The sequence below is a fragment of the Fusarium phalaenopsidis genome (assembly GCF_050370095.1).
Source record: "Fusarium phalaenopsidis strain FUZ10S chromosome Unknown contig_32304, whole genome shotgun sequence".
Taxonomy (NCBI): Eukaryota; Fungi; Ascomycota; class Sordariomycetes; order Hypocreales; family Nectriaceae; genus Fusarium; species Fusarium phalaenopsidis.
Genome location: NW_028145404.1, coordinates 4293887 through 4316155, shown reverse-complemented (window position 1 = coordinate 4316155; position 22269 = coordinate 4293887). Strand labels below are relative to the sequence as shown.

Genomic DNA, 22269 nt, shown 5'->3' with positions numbered 1-22269 from the left:
CATAGGAACGAAAGCGAAACCGACTGGGCCTCAAATACACCGGAGTAAATACGATCCAGTCATTCTAGGTCTACGAATCAAAACTCATTCTATACGTAGGGCTTAATTCGGGCCGCTGAGTAACGCTGCGCTGATCCGGACTGCCTTGAGATTCGACGAAACTCTTACCCTACAGATCCGCTACCAACTCGATAAACAGAACCCTGAATGACACGCGATGCCCAAGCGCTTCTCATATGATGATGATACAGGAAAGATATTAGCGGTTGGCAGCTGGCCCTGGTCAGTTGCTCCCGTAATATTAGGTCGTGTCGTCGGCTCAGCCTCATCGTATGTCGTCAAGTGAGCCCCTGAGCTACGTATGAACAGCTCACACGACACCATGACGACCATGAAATTGAACCAAGGTCAGCCACATGGGCATATTCCCTGAAAATAAACAAACAAAGCATGAGTGGTCAACACTACATGCCGCCTAGAACTTGATATGGAGGTTCAACTGGCTTCATCGTCAGCAAGGACGAGTCATGATGAAAAGATACTCGTCCTGCTATCACACCAGCTCAACGGCATTGGTCCCGCCGCGGGGAAAGCCACTTTGGGCAGCCACACCTTGACTGCGGGGACGCCACAACAACCGCCGTTTGTTGACTTTGAGCCCAAACCAACTTGACAACCACAAAGCACGAAACAGACCCTCCACCTCTCGCCCATCGCGCATCGCACGAAACGATATATCACACCGCCCAGACCACATACGCGACGACTACAACATGTCTGGCGAACCTCTTGACGCCAGCGTCAAGCGCTCCAACTCCCGCTCCCATACCTCGCGTCCCACCACCCCGCTCCGTCCATCGTCGCGCTCATCCTTCCGAGAGTCTGCCCGCGGTGCAGGAGAAAGCGATGCCCCGTTCCCGCTCAATGCCTTCGAGCCCGCCTTCGCAGAGCTCTCAGACGCTATGGCCGATCTCGAGGCGAACATGATGCACTTCCAGCTCATGCACGAGAGTCTGGCGAGGTTCAGCGAGTCGTTTGCGAGTTTCATGTACGGATTGAACATGAACGCTTTCTGCGTTGACTTTCCAGAGGTAGGTCTATTGGTCTTATACTCCTAGGATATCTAGAGTTTATGTGTCTGGTATATGAGCTCACACTGCCTAAAGGGGCCCGTCCCAGAGTCGTTCCGTCGAGATAGGACAAGACAAGAGCAACCAGTCGAAGCTCCCTCGCGGCCGGAGACTGACACTGATATGACATTCATGCAAGTTCTCGCCGTAAGCCGAGCCAATTTTCAGATTTTAACCATTCCATAGGACAACGGATACGTCCTTTGTCGAGAACCCACCCACAACCACCAAGTCGTCCAGATTCACCACACCAGAGCCCCGTCAATCCCGTCTTCCCTCAGCGCCTGGTCGGGGAACATCATCGAGGGGAAGATCCACCCGTGGAGTTGGTCGAGGTCGGCCTAGTGGGCTTGCCAGGGCGCGCGGTAGGGGAGTTAGGTGAAGTTGAAGTTTTCGCCTCGAACACACACTCGTATACCAGGATTGCCGCCCGCAACGCCGTCCGAATATCATCCCAGCTGAATCAAATGCAACCCAAATACGCCTGCAAACCCATCATGCTTAATGCGCATGCCGATTACACGTTGAAGAGGATATCATCGAATTCGGACAAGAATCTCAGGGATCCATGGACACGTCGTTGTCCATATCGGTGCGCTTTCGGTCGCCATTATCCGTCCAAAGGCCCACAGCAGCGTCGGCGTCCTTGTGAGTATAAGGTCCCTCGGCGATTTGCTTGAGTCTAGGATAGTGTTAGCAAAGATACCCCCAATAGGAGAAGTAAAATGGCAACAAACCTTCGCTTGTGAGGCTTTCCTTTGCGATGCGCAACCAGCGTAGCGTCCGTCTCGAACCATTTGGAGCATTCGGTGCAGTAGTGTCGGCCGAGTCCAGGGAGGTCCTCGGCGGCCTTGGTCTCCATGAACTGTTTGAGGTGCTTGGGCGAGAGGAGGTCGGCCTTGACCTGGTCGACGTCTCTGGTCTTGCGCCGGGTCTTGGTGATGGTTCGCTTGTTGGTGACGCCCATGGTTGCGGATTTCTTTCGTGATGGGGCAATGCGGCAAAAGTGCAGTGTTTGTCGACCTGATCTTGCGACGGGTATCTCGATGATCGATAACCTGGGCGGTGGAGGTTGGCGATTCAGAAAAAAGTCCAAAATTTTGGTGGGGAGACAGTGTCTACAGTGTTCTTGTCACGGCCCATATGCGGGGAGCCCTAGCCACACAACAGCCACACAGCCACAGCTCCATGAGAGGCGGGTATCGAGTTTGGAGGTCCTTCAATTGACGGAAGGGCAGTGATCATCCTGAAATGATGGAATATCCATGTGCTGACGCATTTATAAGAGTAACGTTTGAAGGTTTCGAAAAGGGTTGGCTGAAACTCATGTGATGGAATCGAAGTGTCGGGAAGAATGAAGGCTGCCTGGTTCACTTACACCGTCTAGAGTGACTGATGGGCCGGGAAGAACTGTTCTTCGTTGACAATTCCTCCAATTATCTCGTTAGAGGGTAGGAGACATATGAAATTGTTGCTATTTATCAAGATTTTCGTCAATGAAAGGTCGCATTTTCCACATTCTCGTCAAGGTAGACATCCCAAGTGGGATGGTTTGGGAAGGCTCGATCTCCGTGAGTCGCTCATGGCCCTTGGTATGGCCAGAGAGATCCATGCTGAGGCTGGATATTAGATGGCCACCCGATTCTATGATTGGGAGCCGGACATTAAGCATGATTAGTCGTACATCCTAGAATAAATACGTAGAAGAGACTATGTAAGAATTCTTCTTTACCTTAGATAACTGCCTCTTATTTTTAGGATGCGATGCAATAAACTTATGAAGAGATACTTATATATTCGCGTAAGATACTCAGGGATACTTAAGTAGTATGTAGTATGTCAAACACCCAAGTTGGTGTGCTAGATATCCACTCATGCGTCTTATACATGATCCCAGACGTGTCAATGCTGAAGAACTGGTCATAGTCTGTTGGCGCTGGAGGCACGGGCGTGATGGGTAATGTATACTTGGCTGGTTTAGGGCATGTTGTGTAAATATAATTGAGATTGGCCTTCTGTTCTAAGCTGGCGAGTGGGACATTGGTGCGCTGACCCTGGCATGACCTTCAGTATCAAAATGAGACCGATCAGTCTTTCAAACTGCACCACGCATCATCCACTGAGCAAAGATCCAGGTACCTGAAACACCACATCGAGTGGCTGGTGATATACTTGGGCTCCATGTAATATAAAAAGGCGTTAGTGACTCGAGGAGGGTTGTACGAAAGAGTATCAGTCACGGCTATAGTTGGCGAGGAATTGACCATTAACCATCGAGGTATATCGACGAATACTTGCTCATGCATACAACGAACCCTTCGTGAAGCAAAGTCCTTATGAGGCTTGGTCAGATCCCAGCGACATGGCGTTCAATGATCAACGTTGTCACCGCCACATGTTCGAGCCGAGCCCACCTTAGGGAATTGGACGGACTTGAAAACACATGGCAGACAGCAGGCGTTGATCCACTATGGGAGGCCAATGATCTCCAATCATAATAATTTGTGGACGTTGTGGTGATGCTCTCCTTTGACGACAGTTGTGGGTTTCTGAAGAGCGTCCGTGAACTCTGGTTTTACTCTGGGCGCAAGGATGCTCGAACTTGACCTCTCAGTGGTATGATGTTACGAATTGCCACCTGGGGTGTTTTGGAGACCTGTGGAGGCGGATAAGTTTCTCACGGCGATGCAGTGTCTAGTCCCAGCCCGCTTCTTTGTCTGCTCTGACTTGGGTCCGGGTCGACGGCGGGGGTGATGAGCTTTCATATCCCGGCCCTGTCATTGCTGGATACATACCCTCTAGGGTCTTTCGTCTGACATTTTCTTGCCACTGACCGATAATTATTTGTGTGGCGTGTCTTTGTTGACAAGCAGGGAACCGTTTTGCAGTTCGGTAAAGCAGCAGCCAACTGGGTTACGAGTGGTTATGCGGCTGAACACCGAGGTAGATAGAGAACCTAGCAGGAAAGGTTCCGTCTGTAATCGATTGTAATCGCGGCGGATACTATTGGATAGGGCAGGACAGGGAAGTTGGGCGGTCTGCGGCCTGGGATGCGGCAGAACAGCAGAGGAGAAGTGCAGGAACAAGGGGGGGTGTGCGGTTTCGTGAGAGCTTCATCCCCATAGTTCAAGGGTTACCCCAATTTGCTTCAGCGACTCGCCGTCGAGAACTGAGGTCCGAAATGGACACAGATTATGGGGAAGACGTCGGGGACCGAGCGTGAAGTGCTCGGAGCCTCACAATTGCGAGCGCCACGGTCCGGCGACCGAAGTAAAAGCCGCTGGTCCGAGCCTCCGCTCCGCTTTCAGACCCTGCTAAACGGGGGAGAGAGAGCAAAATTTTGTCAAGGGAAACGGGCCCTGTTTGAGGCATGGAGACGCCCGGGGGGAACCAGAGGCGACTATGCCGCATCGGGGTGACGATGCGGTAAATTCTTCGTTCTCTGCGGCGTGGGCCCCGGGTCAGCGCTGCGGGTGGCGCTGCATCGGTGCCGTAACGACCGGGGAACAGGCAGGCTGGGAAAATGAAGCCCAGCAGAGTCAAGGATTCATCCTTGGAGTTGCGCTGCCTGGGGCGTGGGGCCGCCGCGCCTGTCAGCCGAGAAGGGTCCATCAGGTTGAATAAGAAGCTTTTGTCGAGGTACGGGAGTTGATTGATTGTGAGGTTGTGGATTTGGGCGAGGAATTGGTCGAGGGGAAGAGACTGTGCCCAGGCCGTGTTCAATGCCTGACCCTGAAAGCAAATAACGGTCGACAAGATAATTATGTCCATGTCTTGTCCTCATCTATCGTTTCCTAGCAACAATTGTTGCTTGGGTCTATGTGGAACAGACGGAAGTGGTTGTTTTTGATTTGTGTGCCTGCGTCGAGGGTAACCCACATGCTTTGCTGAAGCATCATGCCTCCCCCCTCACACTTGAATTCCGTCAAAAATTGCCGGATTGATGCAGGAGACAAACCTTCTGCCTTCTTGGCAAACAACTTGACACCATCGTCAACGTCTTGCCGTCCAGCGCCGAACCTGGAGCCGATGGAGAGCCGTGGCTCGTAACGTCGAGCCAAGCCGAGGAGGTCCGTCCGCCTCCGGTCGGTATCCGGGGGAGTGTTCGGCGATGGACTATCGTGAGCGTCTGGGGGCCGCTGAGGTCAAGCACTGGCACCTCTGACGCAACCGGCTCCGATGGGGCCTTTTCCCCAGTGAACGGCCTAGACCAGGGCTCTGGTGGGCGCCAATGGGCGAGCTCAATGGCAGCTGGAATGGGGTTTTCTGCCCTCCGCTCACTGGCTATCGCAGTCTCGGTCGCTCGGTCTCGTGCGAGAGGAGCTTGGGGCTCGGTATCCTCGGCCATGAGGGTGACTGTCCCATGACGGAAAACGAGGCAAAACTGCATGGCATCTGCGTTCGCTGTATCATATCTGACCTCGGTTTCGCCATCGTTCGACCTTGTCATGATCCCCCGTGTCTGTTATCGATGGCAATCCCTGAGGGAAGCATGTGCAAGAATTTTGAATGGCCGTCACGGAGAGTGTGGGGAGGGGTGGATGGATGGAAGAGGAGCATGTCATGACGACAGGGTTGTGAAGATTGTTTTCTGCCCCGCCTTGATTGGCTCGCGGCCTGACAACCTTGGTTATCAGCCTCCAACCTGTGGCTTCGGCTCCCCGCATCAAACCTCGAGCGCTTTGTGGCTCCACAATCACGACCTTCAACGCCCAACCTTGACCGACGTGTCTGTGATGCGATACCCGGGGAAATAGTGCACGAGAAGTGTAGCAGAATATGTTTGTAGGCAACCTACAATTGGGCAAGCATAGATCCATTATTTGCTTCAGATGGCCGGTTGACAGTGAATCACACCAAAGCCATGGACCCTGAGCCTCAGCCTAAGCCCGTGTGAGAGCACATCTAATATTACCTACATGTAATGCCCTGGTTCTCAAATCCTCCTCATAAGGCTCTTCAAGGACTCCCCGTCTCCCGATGTGCTATACGATGTTATTGTCGCTCTGTTCGTGACCCATTCATGGACTGCTGTTGAGGCTGAAAGCATGGGATATATATCCAACTCTAAATGGCATTTATATGATCCACAAGCTCATGACGGACGGACATAGGAGCATCAGACGTCGAACCTTTTGTTTCGAAAGGAGATAAAGCAATGCCATTGGCTGCAAGTTCGCTGGTGTAAGGTGAACCGGACCAGCGCTCACACTGGAGACCACTCCACGGAACTTGGAACCTGGGGAGTTCCCCCATGAGGGCCCTAGCCACATTTCCCCGGACAACAATGGCAATGCCAGAGCACGTTGGCAGCTTGGCCCGGGACTCGCCGTTTGGTACATAGCTGGAACTCAGCCACCCCTGCCAGAGAGCCCCGTCACATAAGGTTTTACGGGGTTATGGGGAGAGGAAGAGAACTTCCCCAAGGACTGGGAGGTCACTGAGCAGGAGGCCATACGTCCAACTGGGAATGGTGAAGGAGGTACATATCGCAGATCTTATGGACCATGGACAGTTTCAAGATATCGCATATGGATTTAGATAGAGAATTGTTACTGGAATAGAGATTGGAGGACGAGTGACGGGAAGGGATGGGGGTCGATGAAGACGTGTCAGACTTGATGCTGGCGCTACCAAACCACCAGTTGACCTGACCATCAAGGGGGACTTTGTATATCCATGACATTCTGCAGCATCAGCCACCCTTCAATGGGTTGCCTTGATTGCTTTGAGCAACTATGGACTGGATTAAGCATGTGTGGACACTCGGAGTCTTTGAACTACATAGACTGAAACATATGCTCAAGTTGGAATCATGATGAATAAAGGTATCTATACGGAATGTTGGATAACTGTCCACTTCTAAACAGCACATAATACTGCATGGGAGGTGTCGCCCCGGACAGTCTGGAGTCTGGATGACACTATTCTCAGGTGGGTCTTGAGCTCCCTAGCTGACAAGCTTGACGGTTACAGGCGCCGCGGCTCTTCACAAAGAATGAATGGATTGGTATACAGTGAGTGGTGCACCGCCACCAACTGGAGCGCTGGTCCGGGGTCCACGCCGGATTGAATGCATGGTAAGGGTCAAAGCCCGCCCGCGGAGCGGCGTCACCGGGTCTCCAGGGGGGAATAGAGTCTCGGGCCAGCGGGTTTCATGTTCGGTCGCCGCACAGTGTTGCTCGTAGTTGCGAAGCTCCGAGACCCTAGCGCTCGGTTCCCGATGCCTTCACTGGACATGTGGAAAATGGCATTCTGCCGCATCCCCAGACCGATGACCGCCCAATTATCTTTTTTTTTTTTTTTTTTTTGGCCCAATGGCAGCGGTTGCAATTATCCCTCGGCCTTGAGAGTTGCGCCCAGCTTGGAGCAACCAGGCCTGAGTGGGGACGGAGAGTTCCCCTCCTTGAGCAAGAGTCTAGCAACGAAGACGGGACGACGGTGGCACAGTAGATCTACAGAGGAATTTGTCGCAAGTAAGTATTTCCAACCTATGATGGGACCAAAAGGGTGCTGTTTTCAATCAACAACGATCTCAGAACAAGGACCAATCAACGAGTCCAATGGCAACTCGCAATAGAGGCAGGGGTTTGGTTTCTGCTTGCGTTGTCGCTGCCTCGGTATTATCGGCCCCGAGAGAGACGGGAACCGACGGCTGCGGTACAATCTGGTGCGCCAAAAATGCTTTTGGAGCAACAGGTGTTTGTTCCCTCGGCAGAGTGGAGGTTTTCGGTTACCACCCATGACGAAAGGAATTGCCGATTATTTTCAGCTCTTTTTTGATTGGTAGAAGGACGGGTTTGCCCTCCCCGCTCGCATCGGGAAACCACACTTGATCACTGGTGCTTGGAGAGGGCTCCGCTGTGGGGCATCACCCACATTTTTTGGGGCTCGCTCTCTCCTGGGGCGTGCCTCTAGCGGAGTCGGCGCTCTCACTGCTGGGCTTCACTGCCAGGTACGTCAGAAACCTCAGCGAGGTCCTAAGCGACAGGTACCTAAGGTGAGGAGGGCCTTGTTGCCGTGTGCCCTGGCAAGAGAAAAAAACACCCCCCTCCTCCCATCCGCTTCCTTTTAATACTCAATCCTCCCCCCTCCTCCTCGATCTCTTCTTGCCCGTTGATTCTTCTCGTGTGCGAGCGTCTCCCTTTTCCTTCTTCCTAGTGATACCCTGACCCTCTCCGCTCTAATCACGCTCACACTCAATTGAGACGCTTCAGCCTTGAGTGATCAACACCTTCACCATGCTTGCTACCCGCCAGGTTCTGGGCAATGTCGCCCGGAGCCGCGTCCTCGCGGGCGCCGCCTCTGGCATTCGCCGCCTGGCAACTGTCTCTGACAGCCCTCTCGACAAGAAGGTGAGCAAGATTCTACTCTCAGCAGCTCGTGTTTTGCGTGAACGACTCGACGCTTGGCGGTTCTCCTGGTGTGGCATGTAAGCCGCTCATCCGGGCACCTCCCAGACGTCATTGCGCGCCGATCGACCTGGGCCGTCAAATCACCAGTGATTTCGACCACAGGCAGATTTGCGCGCTGTGGTGCAATTGCAACAATAGTACCAGCAGCTTTCACTGCAGCCAGCTTCAGCATGCTCAAATCAAGTTTTGGGGGAACAATTGGACTGACTCGTGCCATCTTGGCCCCACTATAGGTCCGCCAGAACCTTTGGGAGGAGAACAACTTCATCAACTACAAGAAGATGTCCGAGAACCTCGACATCGTCCGCGCCCGCCTTAACCGACCCCTGACCTACGCCGAGAAGATTCTGTACTCTCACTTGGATGATCCCCATGGCCAGGAGATCGAGCGTGGCAGCTCTTACCTCAAGCTCCGACCTGACCGTGTTGCTTGCCAGGATGCCACCGCCCAGATGGCCATCCTTCAGTTCATGTCCGCTGGCATGGACGCCGTTGCCAACCCCTCCACCGTCCACTGCGATCACTTGATCGAGGCTCAGATTGGTGGTGCCAAGGATCTTGCCCGTGCTGTCGACATCAACAAGGAGGTCTACAACTTCCTTGCTACTGCTTGTGCCAAGTACAACATTGGTTTCTGGCGCCCTGGCTCCGGTATCATTCACCAGATTATTCTCGAGAACTACGCTTTCCCCGGTGGTCTCCTCATCGGAACTGACTCCCACACTCCCAACGGTGGTGGTCTTGGTATGGCCTGTATCGGTGTCGGTGGTGCTGATGCTGTCGATGTCATGGCCAACCTTCCCTGGGAGCTGAAGGCCCCTAAGGTCATCGGTGTTAAGCTGACTGGTCAGCTCAACGGCTGGACTGCCCCCAAGGGTAAGTGATACCTGCGCACCTTCCACTGTCGATCATCGTCGACCGTTAGTCATCCATGGACCCACTTATTAACAACACCACAGACATTATTCTGAAGGTCGCCGATATTCTCACCGTCAAGGGTGGCACTGGTGCCATTGTTGAGTACCATGGACCTGGAACTGAGACCTTCTCATGCACTGGCATGGCTACCATCTGCAACATGTCAGAACTTCCCCATTCCTTGAGTTGTTTCGATCGTTGTACTAACTATTCGCAGGGGTGCTGAAATCGGTGCCACCACCTCTCTCTTCCCCTTCAACGAGCGTATGTACGACTACCTTGCCGCCACCAAGCGAACCGAGATCGGAGAGTTTGCCCGCTCTTACGCCCACGGCCTCCGACCTGACGAGGGTGCCGAGTACGACCAGCTGATTGAGATCAACCTTTCCGAGCTCGAGCCCTACATCAACGGTCCCTTCACCCCCGATCTGGGAACTCCCATCTCCAAGTTCAGCCAGGCTGTCAAGGACAACGGCTGGCCCGATGAGCTCAAGGTCGGTCTGATCGGCTCTTGCACCAACTCCTCTTACGAGGATATGTCCCGCGCTGCCTCCATTGCCCGTGATGCCCTCAACCACGGTGTCAAGGCTAAGGCTGCCTTCACTGTCACCCCCGGTTCTGAGCAGATTCGTGCCACCATTGAGCGTGACGGTCAGCTCCAGACCTTTGAGGAGTTCGGTGGTATGGTCCTCGCCAACGCTTGCGGTCCTTGCATTGGTCAGTGGGACCGACGCGATGTCAAGAAGGGCACCCCCAACTCTATCATCTCCTCCTACAACCGTAACTTCACTGGCCGAAACGACGGTAACCCCGCCACCCACTCCTTCGTCGCCTCCCCCGACATGGTCGTCGCCCTGACCATTGCCGGCTCCCTCCACTTCAACCCCCTCACCGACACCCTCAAGGACAAGGACGGCAAGGAGTTCAAGCTCTCTCCTCCCACCGGTGACGGTCTCCCCGTTCGCGGCTACGACCCCGGCCAGGACACTTACCAGGCTCCCCCCAAGGACCGTGCCAGTGTCACTGTCGATGTCTCCCCCACCTCCGACCGTCTCCAGATCCTTACCCCCTTCCAGCCTTGGGACGGCAAGGATGCTAAGGATCTCCCTATCCTCATCAAGGCCAAGGGCAAGACCACCACTGATCACATCTCCATGGCCGGTCCCTGGCTCAAGTACCGTGGTCACCTTGACAACATCTCCAACAACATGTTGATCGGTGCCATCAACGAGGCCAACGATGAGGCCAACAAGATCCACAACTTCACCAACGGCGAGTGGGGTGCCGTTCCCGCCGTCGCCCGTGACTACAAGGCCAAGGGTATCAAGTGGGTTGTCATTGGTGACTGGAACTATGGTGAGGGTTCTTCCCGAGAGCACGCCGCTCTTGAGCCCCGTCACCTTGGTGGTCTTGCCATCATTACCCGATCTTTCGCCCGTATCCACGAGACCAATCTGAAGAAGCAGGGCATGCTGCCCCTGACCTTCACTGACCCCGCTGACTACGACAAGATCCGCCCTGATGACAAGGTATGTTGCTCGTCCACAGTGTCTTTCATAGCATCAACTAACTCGATACCAGGTCGACCTTCTCTGCACCAAGCTCGAGGTTGGCAAGCCTTTCCCCATGATTGTCCACCCCGCCGATGGCAGCCCCTCTTTCGAGATTCCTCTGTCCCACACCTTCAACGAGCCCCAGATTGAGTGGTTCAAGAACGGTTCTGCCCTCAACACCATGGCCAAGGCCGCCAAGAAGTAAATAACGGAAGATGATGAACGGGAAGGAAAGAAGGAAATGAAGCAGTGAAATAGTTTGGGTCACAACTGGCGTATATCCTGCATGCTCTCTGGGGTTTGGTTTTTTGAGAGCAGACAGTAGAGGGGCTGATTGACGAACGGTGTCGGTTTTACACTGTCGCTCGCCCATGTTTTACTTTTACACCTCATTGGAACGGAATAGCCTTGATTTTCTAGGTTGTACAAAATCAAAACTGTTAAAGCATTGTTCTGATATGCTCTGTGATGTTGCTCTTATAGTCGCAAGGATTCGATGTTGTGTTACATGCATAGCTTGCGGATGAGGCGCAAGGGACTTGTGAGGCGCTTATCTATCCCCTAGATGCTCCACGGCCACTTAGATGCTGAAGCCCATTATGAGATGGCCTTGCGACCCGACTCCCTCTACCTTGAGCCCAAGCGGATGGTGCATCATCTATGAAGGCCGAATGCCACAATGTTCGTGCCTCTGCAGTGCCCATTGAGGCCGCCAGACGGGCATACCGGACACAATACGAACGACAGAGCTCTCCTCTCAACTTCTCACATATCTCCTTAATTTAGGATGAGTATCTATGTAAACTCATTGAAAATAAGAGAGCAAACCATCATAAAATGAGGTAATCTTCTCATAGCCTTTGATGTTATTTTATGATCTTTCTCAAGGCTTAGGATGCACTCATCATGCTCGTCACTCGCGGACTCCTTGGTCTCTCTGCGAGATACGTCATTTGGGATCTGCACCACCAAATCTTAATCAAGTTAGTCAGCGGCCGGGGCGCAAGGACTGTCACGTGCTGATAAGCCTAAATCAGCCACCCCATGTTCATCAATCATCAAGGGACCTGCTGTCCAGTTTCACTTGGCCATCGCATCGTCAAACTTGGACTATTGCGATATTCAGGTTGCTGGGTCGAGGTGTGGTTCGAATTACTCCGTTTCAGCTTCTCTTCCTATCCGAGGGTGTCTCTTTCCCAGCCGCTCATTCCTCCTCCCTCGATTCCGCCCTATCCGCCTCAGCGAAGACCGCCCGGCTGCTCCGTGCAGCGCGAATCGCGAAAACATGCGGCCTCGACTTCAAAACTTTAACACGTTGCGAGCGCGATCCTACGTGTCACGACTGCCGCTTTTCACCCGGCTTATGGTTCTTGTCATTGTCGCAGCTTGGATTGCCTCGGTGCAATCAGTATGGGACTTGCGAGAATGGGGCGCCCTCATCCCTGACCAGATCAGCGTCACTTCAGGCAAGCTTTAGAACGTCCGTTTCTCCTGTGTAACGCTAACGCAGCTTGTGAATTAGCATATCGACTTTCGACGTTTCCCTTAATACACCTCAATTTCATCCATATGATCCTTAATGTCTTGGCCCTGACGCCTTTGATGGAACGATTCGAGAACGAGCACGGAACTTTGACTACGGTCGCATTGTTCTTTGGGCGTAAGCTACAGTTCCTTCTCGGTGCTGGAACTTTTGCTAATTGCTGGTCATAGCTTTGACGTCGATCCCTGCCGTCCTCTACGTGATCATCGAGCGATGTGTTTTCCGAGCGAATAATTCGATACTGGGAGCGAGGTGAGATTATACAACCCTGACATCGTCTACGTGCGAGAAACATGACTAATAAGCATATCATAGCTTGTGGGTATTTGTCTTGCTTGCCATGGAGTCCATTCGAACCTACAAGGCCAACCCTCACTTCGTCATTGGCACTGTACACATTCCCACGTGGACAACTCCCCTGATTATGTGCTTGGTGGTGGCGGCATTGGTACCCAGGACAAGTCTTCTTGGCCACTTGTGCGGTGTGGGTATCGGATACGTCGGTAAGTCTCCTCCTCACGTGTAGCAAATCTGATGCTAACTGACTTCATAGCTGGCTTCGGCTACGTCAAGTTCCTTGCTCCTCCTGAGTGGGCGCTCCGATGGATCGAGAAGCGACTTAACCTGCTCAAGATTCTGCCTCACTACGTCAGCATCGATAAGACGACATATGGCCGGTTTGGCGTGCTCCCCACGACCAACCGCCCCGGCCCTAGTGGAAGCGCCGCAACGGAGCTTGTGGGCACGACTCAGCGTCTCGGACCTTGAGCAAGGGCGTATGAAACTGTGCGCTTTCCTGTTTTGTGGCTGTGTACTAGTACAACGGCGCTGGTTGCGTATTTCTCGTTTTCCTCTTATTTGTACTATAGAAAAGGGGGGTTATTCTTGGGCATCTTTTTTAATCCGGGCTTGGCGTGGCGATCAAAAACGAAGGAATGAATGGATGATTTAAGGTGGCCGCCTTCTCTATGTTGTTGCGGGCCGTCTTGGATAGCAAGCGTGGGTAAAACCAGAGTCTTGGTTGGGATTGAAGATTATAGAAACAGGAGCTCTAATTCGAAGATGTATGGCATCTGCTCAATTATGATTAGCATCGCGTTTTGTCATCTCATTGCTGTCTTGCTGTGCTCTTAGTGTGTTGTGGAATCGACTCTCACGAATGAGGGAGTCTGAGTTGATGGTCGTTTTGGGGGACACGACAGATATCATAGGTTGCTTGGCGGTTTCGCATATCTAAGAGGTCAAGACCTATTTATATAATCAAGTCTCAAACTGGGTGGGCTAGAAGTCATTCAATAACGAAGATGTTGAGTAGTGGTCGGCCTAAATATACCTGCCTTCTGTCTGAGCAACCTTCTTCTTCTCATTATGTCTCGTTGCGGTTCAGCTTCACGACTACAACTATCCTCTGATATTAGGACGGTGGTGTCTTATACTGGCGCCCTTTTGCAATGAAGAACAGAGTATTTCAGCCTCTCAACGACTGTCTGACCGTTCTATCTCATGGCTACTGATCAGTTTCATCTTCCATGGAGGCACATTACTGTGTTGCCTAGCCACTCATTCGTTCCCAGTACGCATGACAGTTAACCCTCTTTCTCCGCCTTGGAGTAGCCGGGTGCCTTCATGACCTCCTCGAGCAAAACTTGTCCTCGAGGCTCAGTAGTGTTCCTCTTCTCCCTTTCAACCAACCTCCCAACTCTCTGCAGCCACTCGAGTTGATCCTCGCTTAATTCTGCATTGGTTTCTGCTGCCGGCTGTTCGGGCGTCTGTAGTGCGTCTCGCTCTCGGGCTAGGTCGTTTACAGCTTCGAGCAGTCTCGCCTGGGCCTCGCTGACATTCTCCCCCTTGGCCTTGCTATCTTTGACCTGAGCTGCGGCCTTGCGGACATCGTTCAACATATCGTTGATCGCTGTTCACCCGTCGTTAGTACAGTGTTTCGTTTATGCCTGCTTGGGGGTAGACTCTTACATTTGGAGGTAGAAGCGCCCTCTGTCGCCATTTTGCGTCTTGGTTGCCTGCGCGTTTTGTGTTGAATCAGCGACTCCTGTTCATCCATCCAGTACATCTAATATCAGGCGAGAGGGTCACTGCTTGACTCACTGTGATGTAGTTCGCTTGCTTATGGTGTGCCTCCAGGTGTGAGAGGCAAAAATTCTTTGAGGTTCAAGGAGAGTGATCGAGGAGAGAGTGAAAGGTTCAAGTTTCTGCACCACTGGTGACCTTATGTAGTTGGGCGTTGCCAGGGGACAGTGAATCACAGTCGAAAAACAGGCCAACACTGGCAGTAGCAAATATGTTTGCGTTCCAAAGGATGACGATTGAGAGTATGGTAACTCTTACGCCTGTGGCATAAAATACAGCAAAGATGAAGCCCGTTGTGCTAGGAACGATGCGAAACAAGAAGAACTGGGAAGAAAGAAGGAACGGCAGACACCGCAAGAAGAAACACGAACCAGACAAAAGTACTTAGCAGCGTTTATTGTTGCCATGGTTTATGTATAGAATACTCCAGCATCATGGTTGATTAAAGAGTGTTTTCTACAAGCAAGCAATGGAAGCATTCGCCTCATTTCCACATCCCAACACAAGCATTAGAGTATACCAGCTGTTGTAGACTGCTTTTAACACACCATTGAAGCTCTCTAGCACACATGGAGACAAACGCGCATTAAAAACGGAACCTTGCGACTCTTTGGCACAAACCACGACTGTTCATCATGAGTTTGGGTGTCTGTCATAACCATCTCACTTGGAACTGACGTGTGGGCGCTGAACGAGGGTAATACGGCCATTGAAACTAGGGAGGGATGTGATTATATGCACTTCTGCTTCTAAGGAACTCCAAAATACGAAAATAAATGTCAAAGTATTGATAATCTGATAGAATCAAGACAATCCGTTGCCTTTAGTTCAGACTCCCACTTGAGCCTCAGCCCCCGGTATATGCATAGGCCGCCCCGCCGGACATGCAGGCACCCGGCCGAGCCTTCCCCCCCTGGCCACGGCGGGCCATTCTGGAGATGGGTGAGCTGTCCGGAAAAGGTACGTACCTCGATTTACGGGATGCAGTTGCATTCACTGGATTGGATCTTGAACTTGAACGACAAGTTGGAGGATTGAGACGACCAAGTCGCTCATCGCGCGAAACCTCTGCCAAGCCATGTCGCGGTTACTCTGTGAGAAGCTCCTCCAAGCTCTGATATTGCGCTGAATTATACCCGTGGACTCCGGCTGACCCGTTCTTTAGCATCGGCGTTCTCGCTGCGTCGCGATCCTCGAATCTTGAAGCTTCCCCCTTACCTGTCCTTCCTTTGCATCGCGATCGGCGTCGTCTGGCTGTTTCTTCTTCCTCTTAACGAATACTCGCGACGGACGTACATTTCGGAGAACGCGCTGCTGCCGGGGCAGGTGCATACATACTTTGGAGGGAGTGAACAGAACATCTTGCGCGCGTATCGTCATGAGGTCGATGATGTGGTGGGCAAGAGCAACTACGAGTGCGTTATTCGTTTCCGATGCAAACTTGAATTAGGACGGGCGCTAATGGCCTTGGGATTGGCAGGATTAACGATAGACTCGATGAGATCCTCACGGGCGTTGGCCTGAAGGTTGGCCGTCAGAACTACACGTATCACTCGGCGGGCCACGAATATTCCGGGCAGAATCTTTACGCTATCCTCCAAGCTCCTCGTGGTGATGCAACCGAGGCAATTGTCTTGGTTGCTGCGTGGAAGACTATCGAGGAGCAGCTCAACCGCAATGGCGTGTCCTTGGCTTTGACCCTGGTCCGTTACTTTAAGCGTGCGTCTACATCTCTCTGAAGGCATGGGGACGAGGAAACTGACATACCGAGATAGGATGGTCGCTCTGGTCTAAGGATATTATCCTTGTTGTCCCCCCAGACAGCAAGACCGGCACCCAAGCTTGGGTTGACGCATACCACGATGCTCACAACCCTGACCTCGTGGCACCTCTGCCTCTCAAGTCCGGGGCTCTGCAGGGTGCTATCGCCATTGACTATCCTCAAGAGGAGAGATTCAAGGCGGTGCACATCATCTATGATGGTGTCAATGGACAGTTGCCTAACCTCGATCTCATCAACTCCATCGTTAACATCGGCGGCGGTCAGATGGGTATCCCCACCACCATCCAGGAGATGACACAGCACAAGGGGAGCTACCCCGATCGTCTGCAGACCATGCTGCGTGGTATGCTCAACCAGGGACTTGGCTACGCGGCCGGTGCCCATAGTAGCTTCATTCCTTACCACGTCGATGCTGTAACACTGCAGCCCTATGGTGAGGGATGGCATGATGATATGGGTATGGGTCGTCTCGTCGAGGGTTCGTTCCGAAGTCTGAACAATCTCCTCGAGCATCTGCACCAGAGCTTCTTCTTCTACCTGTTGATGCAGACAGACCGGTTTGTTAGTATCGGTACTTATCTGCCCAGCGCCATGCTGTTGGCTGCCAACTTTACCATCATGGCCATCTCCCTCTGGGTCAAGAGCGGCCAGTCATCGACAGCAGGGCAGAAGCCCAAGGAGGCCAAGGGATCTGCTTCAGCCACTGAGACTGCGCAGTCTGGAAGGGATCTCTTCTTGCCGCTTGTCATTGTCGCCATCTGCCATGCTCTCCCGGCTGTGCCTCTTTACACCTTTAACCATCTTCCTGCTGGCGTAAGTATTGCTTTGCCGATTTTCAGGGATACGACGCTGACAGCTCATAGCTACTTTCACCTGCCTTTGCCATCTTCTCTGTCGTCTCAGCCGTCATCCCCTTTGTCATCTCCCGCCTCCTCTCAATCTTCTCCAAGCCCACCCAGCAGCACTTCCAGATCACCAAGTCCTTCTCTCTTCTTGTCCTGGGCATGTGCCTCTCCACCCTCGCCACTCTCAACTTCTCCCTCGCCTTCCTCGTTGGCCTCCTAGCCAGCCCACTTAGCTTCGTCCAACCTGTCAAGAACCCTGTCCTGCGATGGTCTCTGGCTGGCCTGCTCAACATCGTGGCGCCATCTACAGTAGTGTACGTCGCGGCTCAGGCTTGGGGAATCAGTATTACCGACCTGCTGAGCGAGGCGAGCTTTGGCTGGAACGTATGGGGCATGTATACACCTGTGGTGGTTTGGTGTTTGTGGTGGCCTGCTTGGCTCGTGGGCATGATCAACGTCCTTGGAGAGGTTTTGGTGTAGAGTGGTTGGGATTTGGTTTGTGTAAGATATGTCGCAGAGAGTCAACACCTAGAGCCCTGAAGGGATGATCTATACTCATAAACTACTGGCATCACATATAGACTAGCTAGTTTCAAGATTTACTGTTATTGGAGTATCTATTTGTCTGTGGTTGAGTGAGTTATGGTTATTGCCCCCGAAAGGTGGCCAAACGCCAGTGGAACTCTGCAGGGCGATCTTCACTTGAAGTAGTTTAAGAAGGGAAACACAAGGAGAGAGAGGGACCCCGAGTAACAGAAACTCATGACATGAGATGGACTCGTATGATTAATAGTTGTCCTCTGGGCGGGATCATCAGCTGCCCACATAGATGTTTCTATCTGTCTACTGTACAGGGGTTCGTTTTGTTGCCCTCATGCCACGCCGTCTTCACTCATCTTCTTGTCTATGCAGCCCACACGTCCTTGCCAGCCGACTCGATCCAGTTGCCGAGTTGGTTGACGCTCGAGTCCCAGTCGAGGAGTCGCTGGCGCATGGCGGCAATCTGCTTCATATCCAATACCTTGGGTTGAACCCAGGTAATGTGCGCCACGCCATCGACCTGGTCGATAGTACCCCGGAGCAGACCTAGGCTCAGAGCCTTCATGATGAGATGCTCAATCTCCTGTGGTCGAACCTTAGTCTCCTGGGCGATGGTAGCAAAGGTCATGGTTCGGTCATGAGGGGGGCGACGGAAGACAGCCTCGGTGAGAGCAGAGAGGTAGATCTTCTGGCGGAGGTGGGTAGAGTTGCTGCTCAGGAGCTTGTTAGACTCGACACGATCAGAAAGTCTCTCGTAGGCCGCAAGATCTCCGCGGTTGAAAGCGAAAAGAAGCTCGCGCATCCAAGCGTGCTCGCTCTTGGCAAGAACATCGAGGATAGGATGGAGGAGCAGCTCTCCAAAGTTGTAGATGCTGGTAGAGACCAGGGCAGCGATGCTGAGGTGGTAGGCCCGCTTGTATCTCTCCTTGGGAGAGAGGGAGGCGACATCGATGCAGGCAAGGTAGAGGAGGGCAGTGCGGTAGTAGTTGGAGAAGTCCATCTTGAGCTGTGGAGGGGTTAGTGGGGGTTCGGACATCAATATTGTGACACCGTGGTCATGGGTTCCCAGGAAGTGAACATACCTGGTAGTAGGTGGCATTGGCGTCGTAAAATGAGGCATGGACAATGTTCTCGACGGAATCGAAGGAGTCCAGTATCCTCTCGGCGGTGTCGAGATCCTTTCGTGCACTGTCTAGCTCCTCAAGGTCGAGCTTCGCCCGAGCAACAGCAACCAGGGCAAAAACATATGCATCTTGCGAGTTCTCGTTGTCGACCTTCTTGGCGACCGATTGCAGGAATTCCAAACGCTCCTCATCCTCTGTAGTTCAAAGACATCATGGGTTAGCACAGCGCCGGCTTCGGAGGGGTACACAGCAGGGAACCTTACCATCACATTCTGTCGCCGCCTTCAACGCCAGTTCCACGAGCTTGAGCTGGTTGATCTTGTCGGCAAATTTGAGGATGAAGACTCTGTAGAAGACTAGCCGCTTGGGGGCGCTCCCGGGATGGCTAAAGAACTCGACGAGAGCCTCGGTGAGCTGGTGCCAGAGCTTCCGCTCCCAGTAGTTCTCAAAGTCGAGGATGAGGGGCTGGAGCTCCTCGGGAGCTTCATCACGCTGCTCGGCGAGGAAATCGGGGATGGCGTCGGCGCTCATGATGGCGGGATGTGTAGGAGTTGGTGGGTTGGGACGTGTGGATGGTGAGCACAGCAACAATAGCTAGCTTGCACCTTGAGATCTCGAGCTTTTGGTTCCGGATCGGCACGAGTTCTTCCCTGAAAATCGGCGTGGCAGTCGGGGTATTTCTTTCGTGATGATGACAGTGCCGTTCTAGGCAGCCAGAGCAAGTTGGTCGGTTTGGGGTGTTTGTTCAAGGTTGATAGTTGCTTCTGTGGAGTTGGAGGGAGGTCCTTAGCTCATCAATGAGGCTGCCAGGCAGCCTGGTGTCGCAACACTCGAAGACGCACGGACCCATTCTTCCCTTGGAATCCCGCTAGCCAATAACGAGCTGCAAGATTTCATTGACCCATCACATGACCTGGAAATAGCGTTCCCCGAGGCTCTACCTTGCCCAGCATCACCAAACATTGCTGCTGTGAAGACGAGACGATCCACGGCCAATTGCGAGGCACAGCAGCGTCTTCCCACGCAATCTGTATAATCGCAACCATGGTTTCGCCCCTGTTTGCCGCACGGTCGGCTCGCAATGTCGCCCTCAATGTCATGGGCAAGCGATTCCTCTCCGACATCTCTATTACCCGAACCGGGAAGCCCATCATCCGAGTCGAGGGTGGCCGGTGAGCCCAACCGCGATCCATTGGCCCTTTGAAACATGTTGCTGATGCTTGCCTCTATTTAGTTCATCCCTTGGAGGTGCGACGACCGAGCCACGATGCCCATGAACGACGCTGACGATTGACAACCAGGCCACACTGTTACGGTATTTGGCGCAACCGGCCAGCTGGGACGATACATTGTGAACCGTCTTGGTGAGAAGGCCCGGCCTCTATGACTTGATGGGGGAAAGGGACGGCACAAAGACTAACCATTGCTACTAGCTCGTCAGGGATGCACCGTCGTCATTCCCTACCGTGAGGAGATGACCAAGCGTCACCTCAAGGTCACCGGAGATCTCGGCCGCGTCGTCTTTGTCGTATGTCCAATCCCTTCGATCTCGACCATAGCCCCGCTATAACTCTCGCCTTTAGGAGCACGACCTTCGAAACACCCCTTCGATCGAGGCCAGCGTCAGGCACTCGGATGCCGTTTTCAACCTGATTGGCCGTGATTACCCGACCAAGTATGTTTCTTCGAGAGGACGAGCACGAGGGCGAGCAAGGAAGCTAAGCTGGCATCAGGAACTTTTCTCTGGAGGATGTTCACATTGAAGGAACCGAGCGAATTGTCGAGGCCGTTGCCAAGTACGATGTCGACCGATACATCCACGTTTCGTCCCACAGCGCCAACTCCCAGTCCGCCTCCGAGTTCTACCGCACCAAGGTACTTCGACTGCTGCTTCAACGAGGGAAGGTTATTGACAAGCATATCAGGGCCGAGCTGAGGAGATCGCCCGGGAACTGTTCCCCGAGACCACCATCGTCCGACCCGCCCCCATCTTCGGTTTCGAGGACAACCTTCTGCTCAAGCTGGCTGGTGTGACCAACCTCTTCACCTCCAACAACATGCAGGAGAAGTTCTACCCCGTTCACGTAGGTGACAGAGTCTTGGCGGATATGAAATAGTACTGACTGTGATAGTCAATTGATCTCGGAGCCGCCCTCGAGAAGATCTTCTACGACGACACAACCGCCGGACAGACTTTCGAGCTTTACGGACCCAAGCAGTACAGCATGCGCGAGATTGCCGACCTGGTGGACAAGGAAATCTACAAGCAGCGACGACACATCAACGTTCCCAAGGCCATCCTGAAGCCCGTTGCTGAGATCCTGAACAAGGTGCTCTGGTGGCATACCCTGTCAGCCGATGAGGTTGAGCGAGAGTACATGGACCAGGTCATTGACCCTGAGGCCAAGACTTTCAAGGATCTTGGAATCGAGCCCGGTGACATTGCCAACTTTACCTACCACTACCTAGTGAGTGACCCAGTTGGAGTCTCAGGACTATAGCTGACACCCCTCTAGCAAGGATTCCGAAGCCAAAACTTCTACGATCTCCCCCCTGCGACGGAGAAGGAGAAGCGGGAAGAGAAGAAGTACATCCACGTCTTGGATGAGTTGTAAAGAAAAGGAATCGAGCTTTGGTCTTTTGAATGCTGGAGAGGGAAGTGGTAACTTTGGGCAGTTGGGAGGCTGCTGAGCGGACAGGCCGACAATAGTCCGCGTATATAGGACCGCATAGACTAGAGAGTGTGCGAGTTCAAACAATTGTACAGCTTTTCTTTTGGTTGAGATATGTCTCCGTGTCAGATGAGGTTTTTGGAGTAATGTCGCTTTGTTATGCCCCATGCCACAGATTGACATCCCAGGAAGATTCCTAAAGTGCGATCACCCTCGAGATGGATGGGAATCAACTGAGAAAGGTCGATTGGGGGTCGACTAGGGAAGCTATCTCGGCTTTCTAGAGTTGAAGTGTGTTGAGCCAAAGGTAGGGATAGGTTGATGATTTTTCATGACATCCAGGGATTCGTAGTGTTGTTCCAACTGCAAGAACATTACAAAGTCGTTTATGTATGCAAATGATCAATAGAGCCTATATTTCTTGAGGTGAACTGCTCATCTCTACCTGTAGGAAGTGACCTCCCAAGGTAGCATGGAGGTGTAAGTGTACAGTGCGCTCACCACACTCTGCGTGTATATACACTGTCTGCAAACCTCTCCTTCAAGCTTTGCTCTCATGAATTACACCAACCCTTCAACACCACCACCCTCGGTATCCAAAACCACAGCACAATCTTGAGCCCAGCCAATAAATCGGGATTACTCACAGACCACGTCAAAC

General features: G+C 52.8%; 8 protein-coding genes across 8 annotated transcripts; 5 read left to right on the top strand and 3 right to left on the bottom strand.

Moving 5' to 3' along the window:
- Positions 1 to 773: 773 nt before the first annotated feature.
- On the top strand, positions 774 to 1118 carry LRP88_10588 (DASH complex subunit Dam1-domain-containing protein; the record flags this gene model as incomplete). Its single annotated transcript, XM_083247044.1, has 1 exon — positions 774 to 1118. The coding sequence occupies one exon, from the start codon at positions 774 to 776 to the stop codon at positions 1116 to 1118; it is 345 nt and encodes a 114-aa protein (XP_083098157.1).
- A 570-nt stretch (positions 1119 to 1688) lies between these two features.
- On the bottom strand, positions 1689 to 2097 carry LRP88_10587 (uncharacterized protein; the record flags this gene model as incomplete). The annotated part of the gene is made up of 2 exons (XM_083247043.1): positions 1689 to 1812; positions 1868 to 2097. The coding sequence occupies 2 exons, from the start codon at positions 2095 to 2097 to the stop codon at positions 1689 to 1691; spliced, it is 354 nt and encodes a 117-aa protein (XP_083098156.1).
- A 6274-nt stretch (positions 2098 to 8371) lies between these two features.
- LRP88_10586 (aconitate hydratase ACO1) lies at positions 8372 to 11221 on the top strand (the record flags this gene model as incomplete). Its single annotated transcript, XM_083247042.1, has 5 exons — positions 8372 to 8485; positions 8779 to 9421; positions 9505 to 9625; positions 9681 to 10992; positions 11045 to 11221. The coding sequence occupies 5 exons, from the start codon at positions 8372 to 8374 to the stop codon at positions 11219 to 11221; spliced, it is 2367 nt and encodes a 788-aa protein (XP_083098155.1).
- A 1364-nt stretch (positions 11222 to 12585) lies between these two features.
- Positions 12586 to 13327, top strand: LRP88_10585 (putative rhomboid protease RBD2; the record flags this gene model as incomplete). Its single annotated transcript, XM_083247041.1, has 4 exons — positions 12586 to 12676; positions 12730 to 12811; positions 12875 to 13062; positions 13113 to 13327. 4 exons carry the CDS (start codon positions 12586 to 12588, stop codon positions 13325 to 13327), a joined length of 576 nt encoding a protein of 191 aa, XP_083098154.1.
- An 818-nt stretch (positions 13328 to 14145) lies between these two features.
- Positions 14146 to 14561, bottom strand: LRP88_10584 (uncharacterized protein; the record flags this gene model as incomplete). Its single annotated transcript, XM_083247040.1, has 2 exons — positions 14146 to 14471; positions 14531 to 14561. The coding sequence occupies 2 exons, from the start codon at positions 14559 to 14561 to the stop codon at positions 14146 to 14148; spliced, it is 357 nt and encodes a 118-aa protein (XP_083098153.1).
- Positions 14562 to 15582: 1021 nt separating this feature from the next.
- LRP88_10583 (GPI-anchor transamidase subunit GAA1) lies at positions 15583 to 17752 on the top strand (the record flags this gene model as incomplete). The annotated part of the gene is made up of 5 exons (XM_083247039.1): positions 15583 to 15604; positions 15810 to 16059; positions 16125 to 16363; positions 16420 to 17240; positions 17291 to 17752. The coding sequence occupies 5 exons, from the start codon at positions 15583 to 15585 to the stop codon at positions 17750 to 17752; spliced, it is 1794 nt and encodes a 597-aa protein (XP_083098152.1).
- A 424-nt stretch (positions 17753 to 18176) lies between these two features.
- LRP88_10582 (proteasome regulatory particle lid subunit RPN9) lies at positions 18177 to 19467 on the bottom strand (the record flags this gene model as incomplete). Its single annotated transcript, XM_083247038.1, has 3 exons — positions 18177 to 18818; positions 18895 to 19130; positions 19200 to 19467. 3 exons carry the CDS (start codon positions 19465 to 19467, stop codon positions 18177 to 18179), a joined length of 1146 nt encoding a protein of 381 aa, XP_083098151.1.
- Positions 19468 to 19980: 513 nt separating this feature from the next.
- On the top strand, positions 19981 to 21551 carry LRP88_10581 (putative N6-adenine methyltransferase-domain-containing protein; the record flags this gene model as incomplete). The annotated part of the gene is made up of 9 exons (XM_083247037.1): positions 19981 to 20108; positions 20171 to 20184; positions 20238 to 20300; positions 20370 to 20464; positions 20520 to 20611; positions 20670 to 20811; positions 20862 to 21020; positions 21069 to 21404; positions 21453 to 21551. 9 exons carry the CDS (start codon positions 19981 to 19983, stop codon positions 21549 to 21551), a joined length of 1128 nt encoding a protein of 375 aa, XP_083098150.1.
- Between the last annotated feature and the right edge of the window lie 718 nt (positions 21552 to 22269).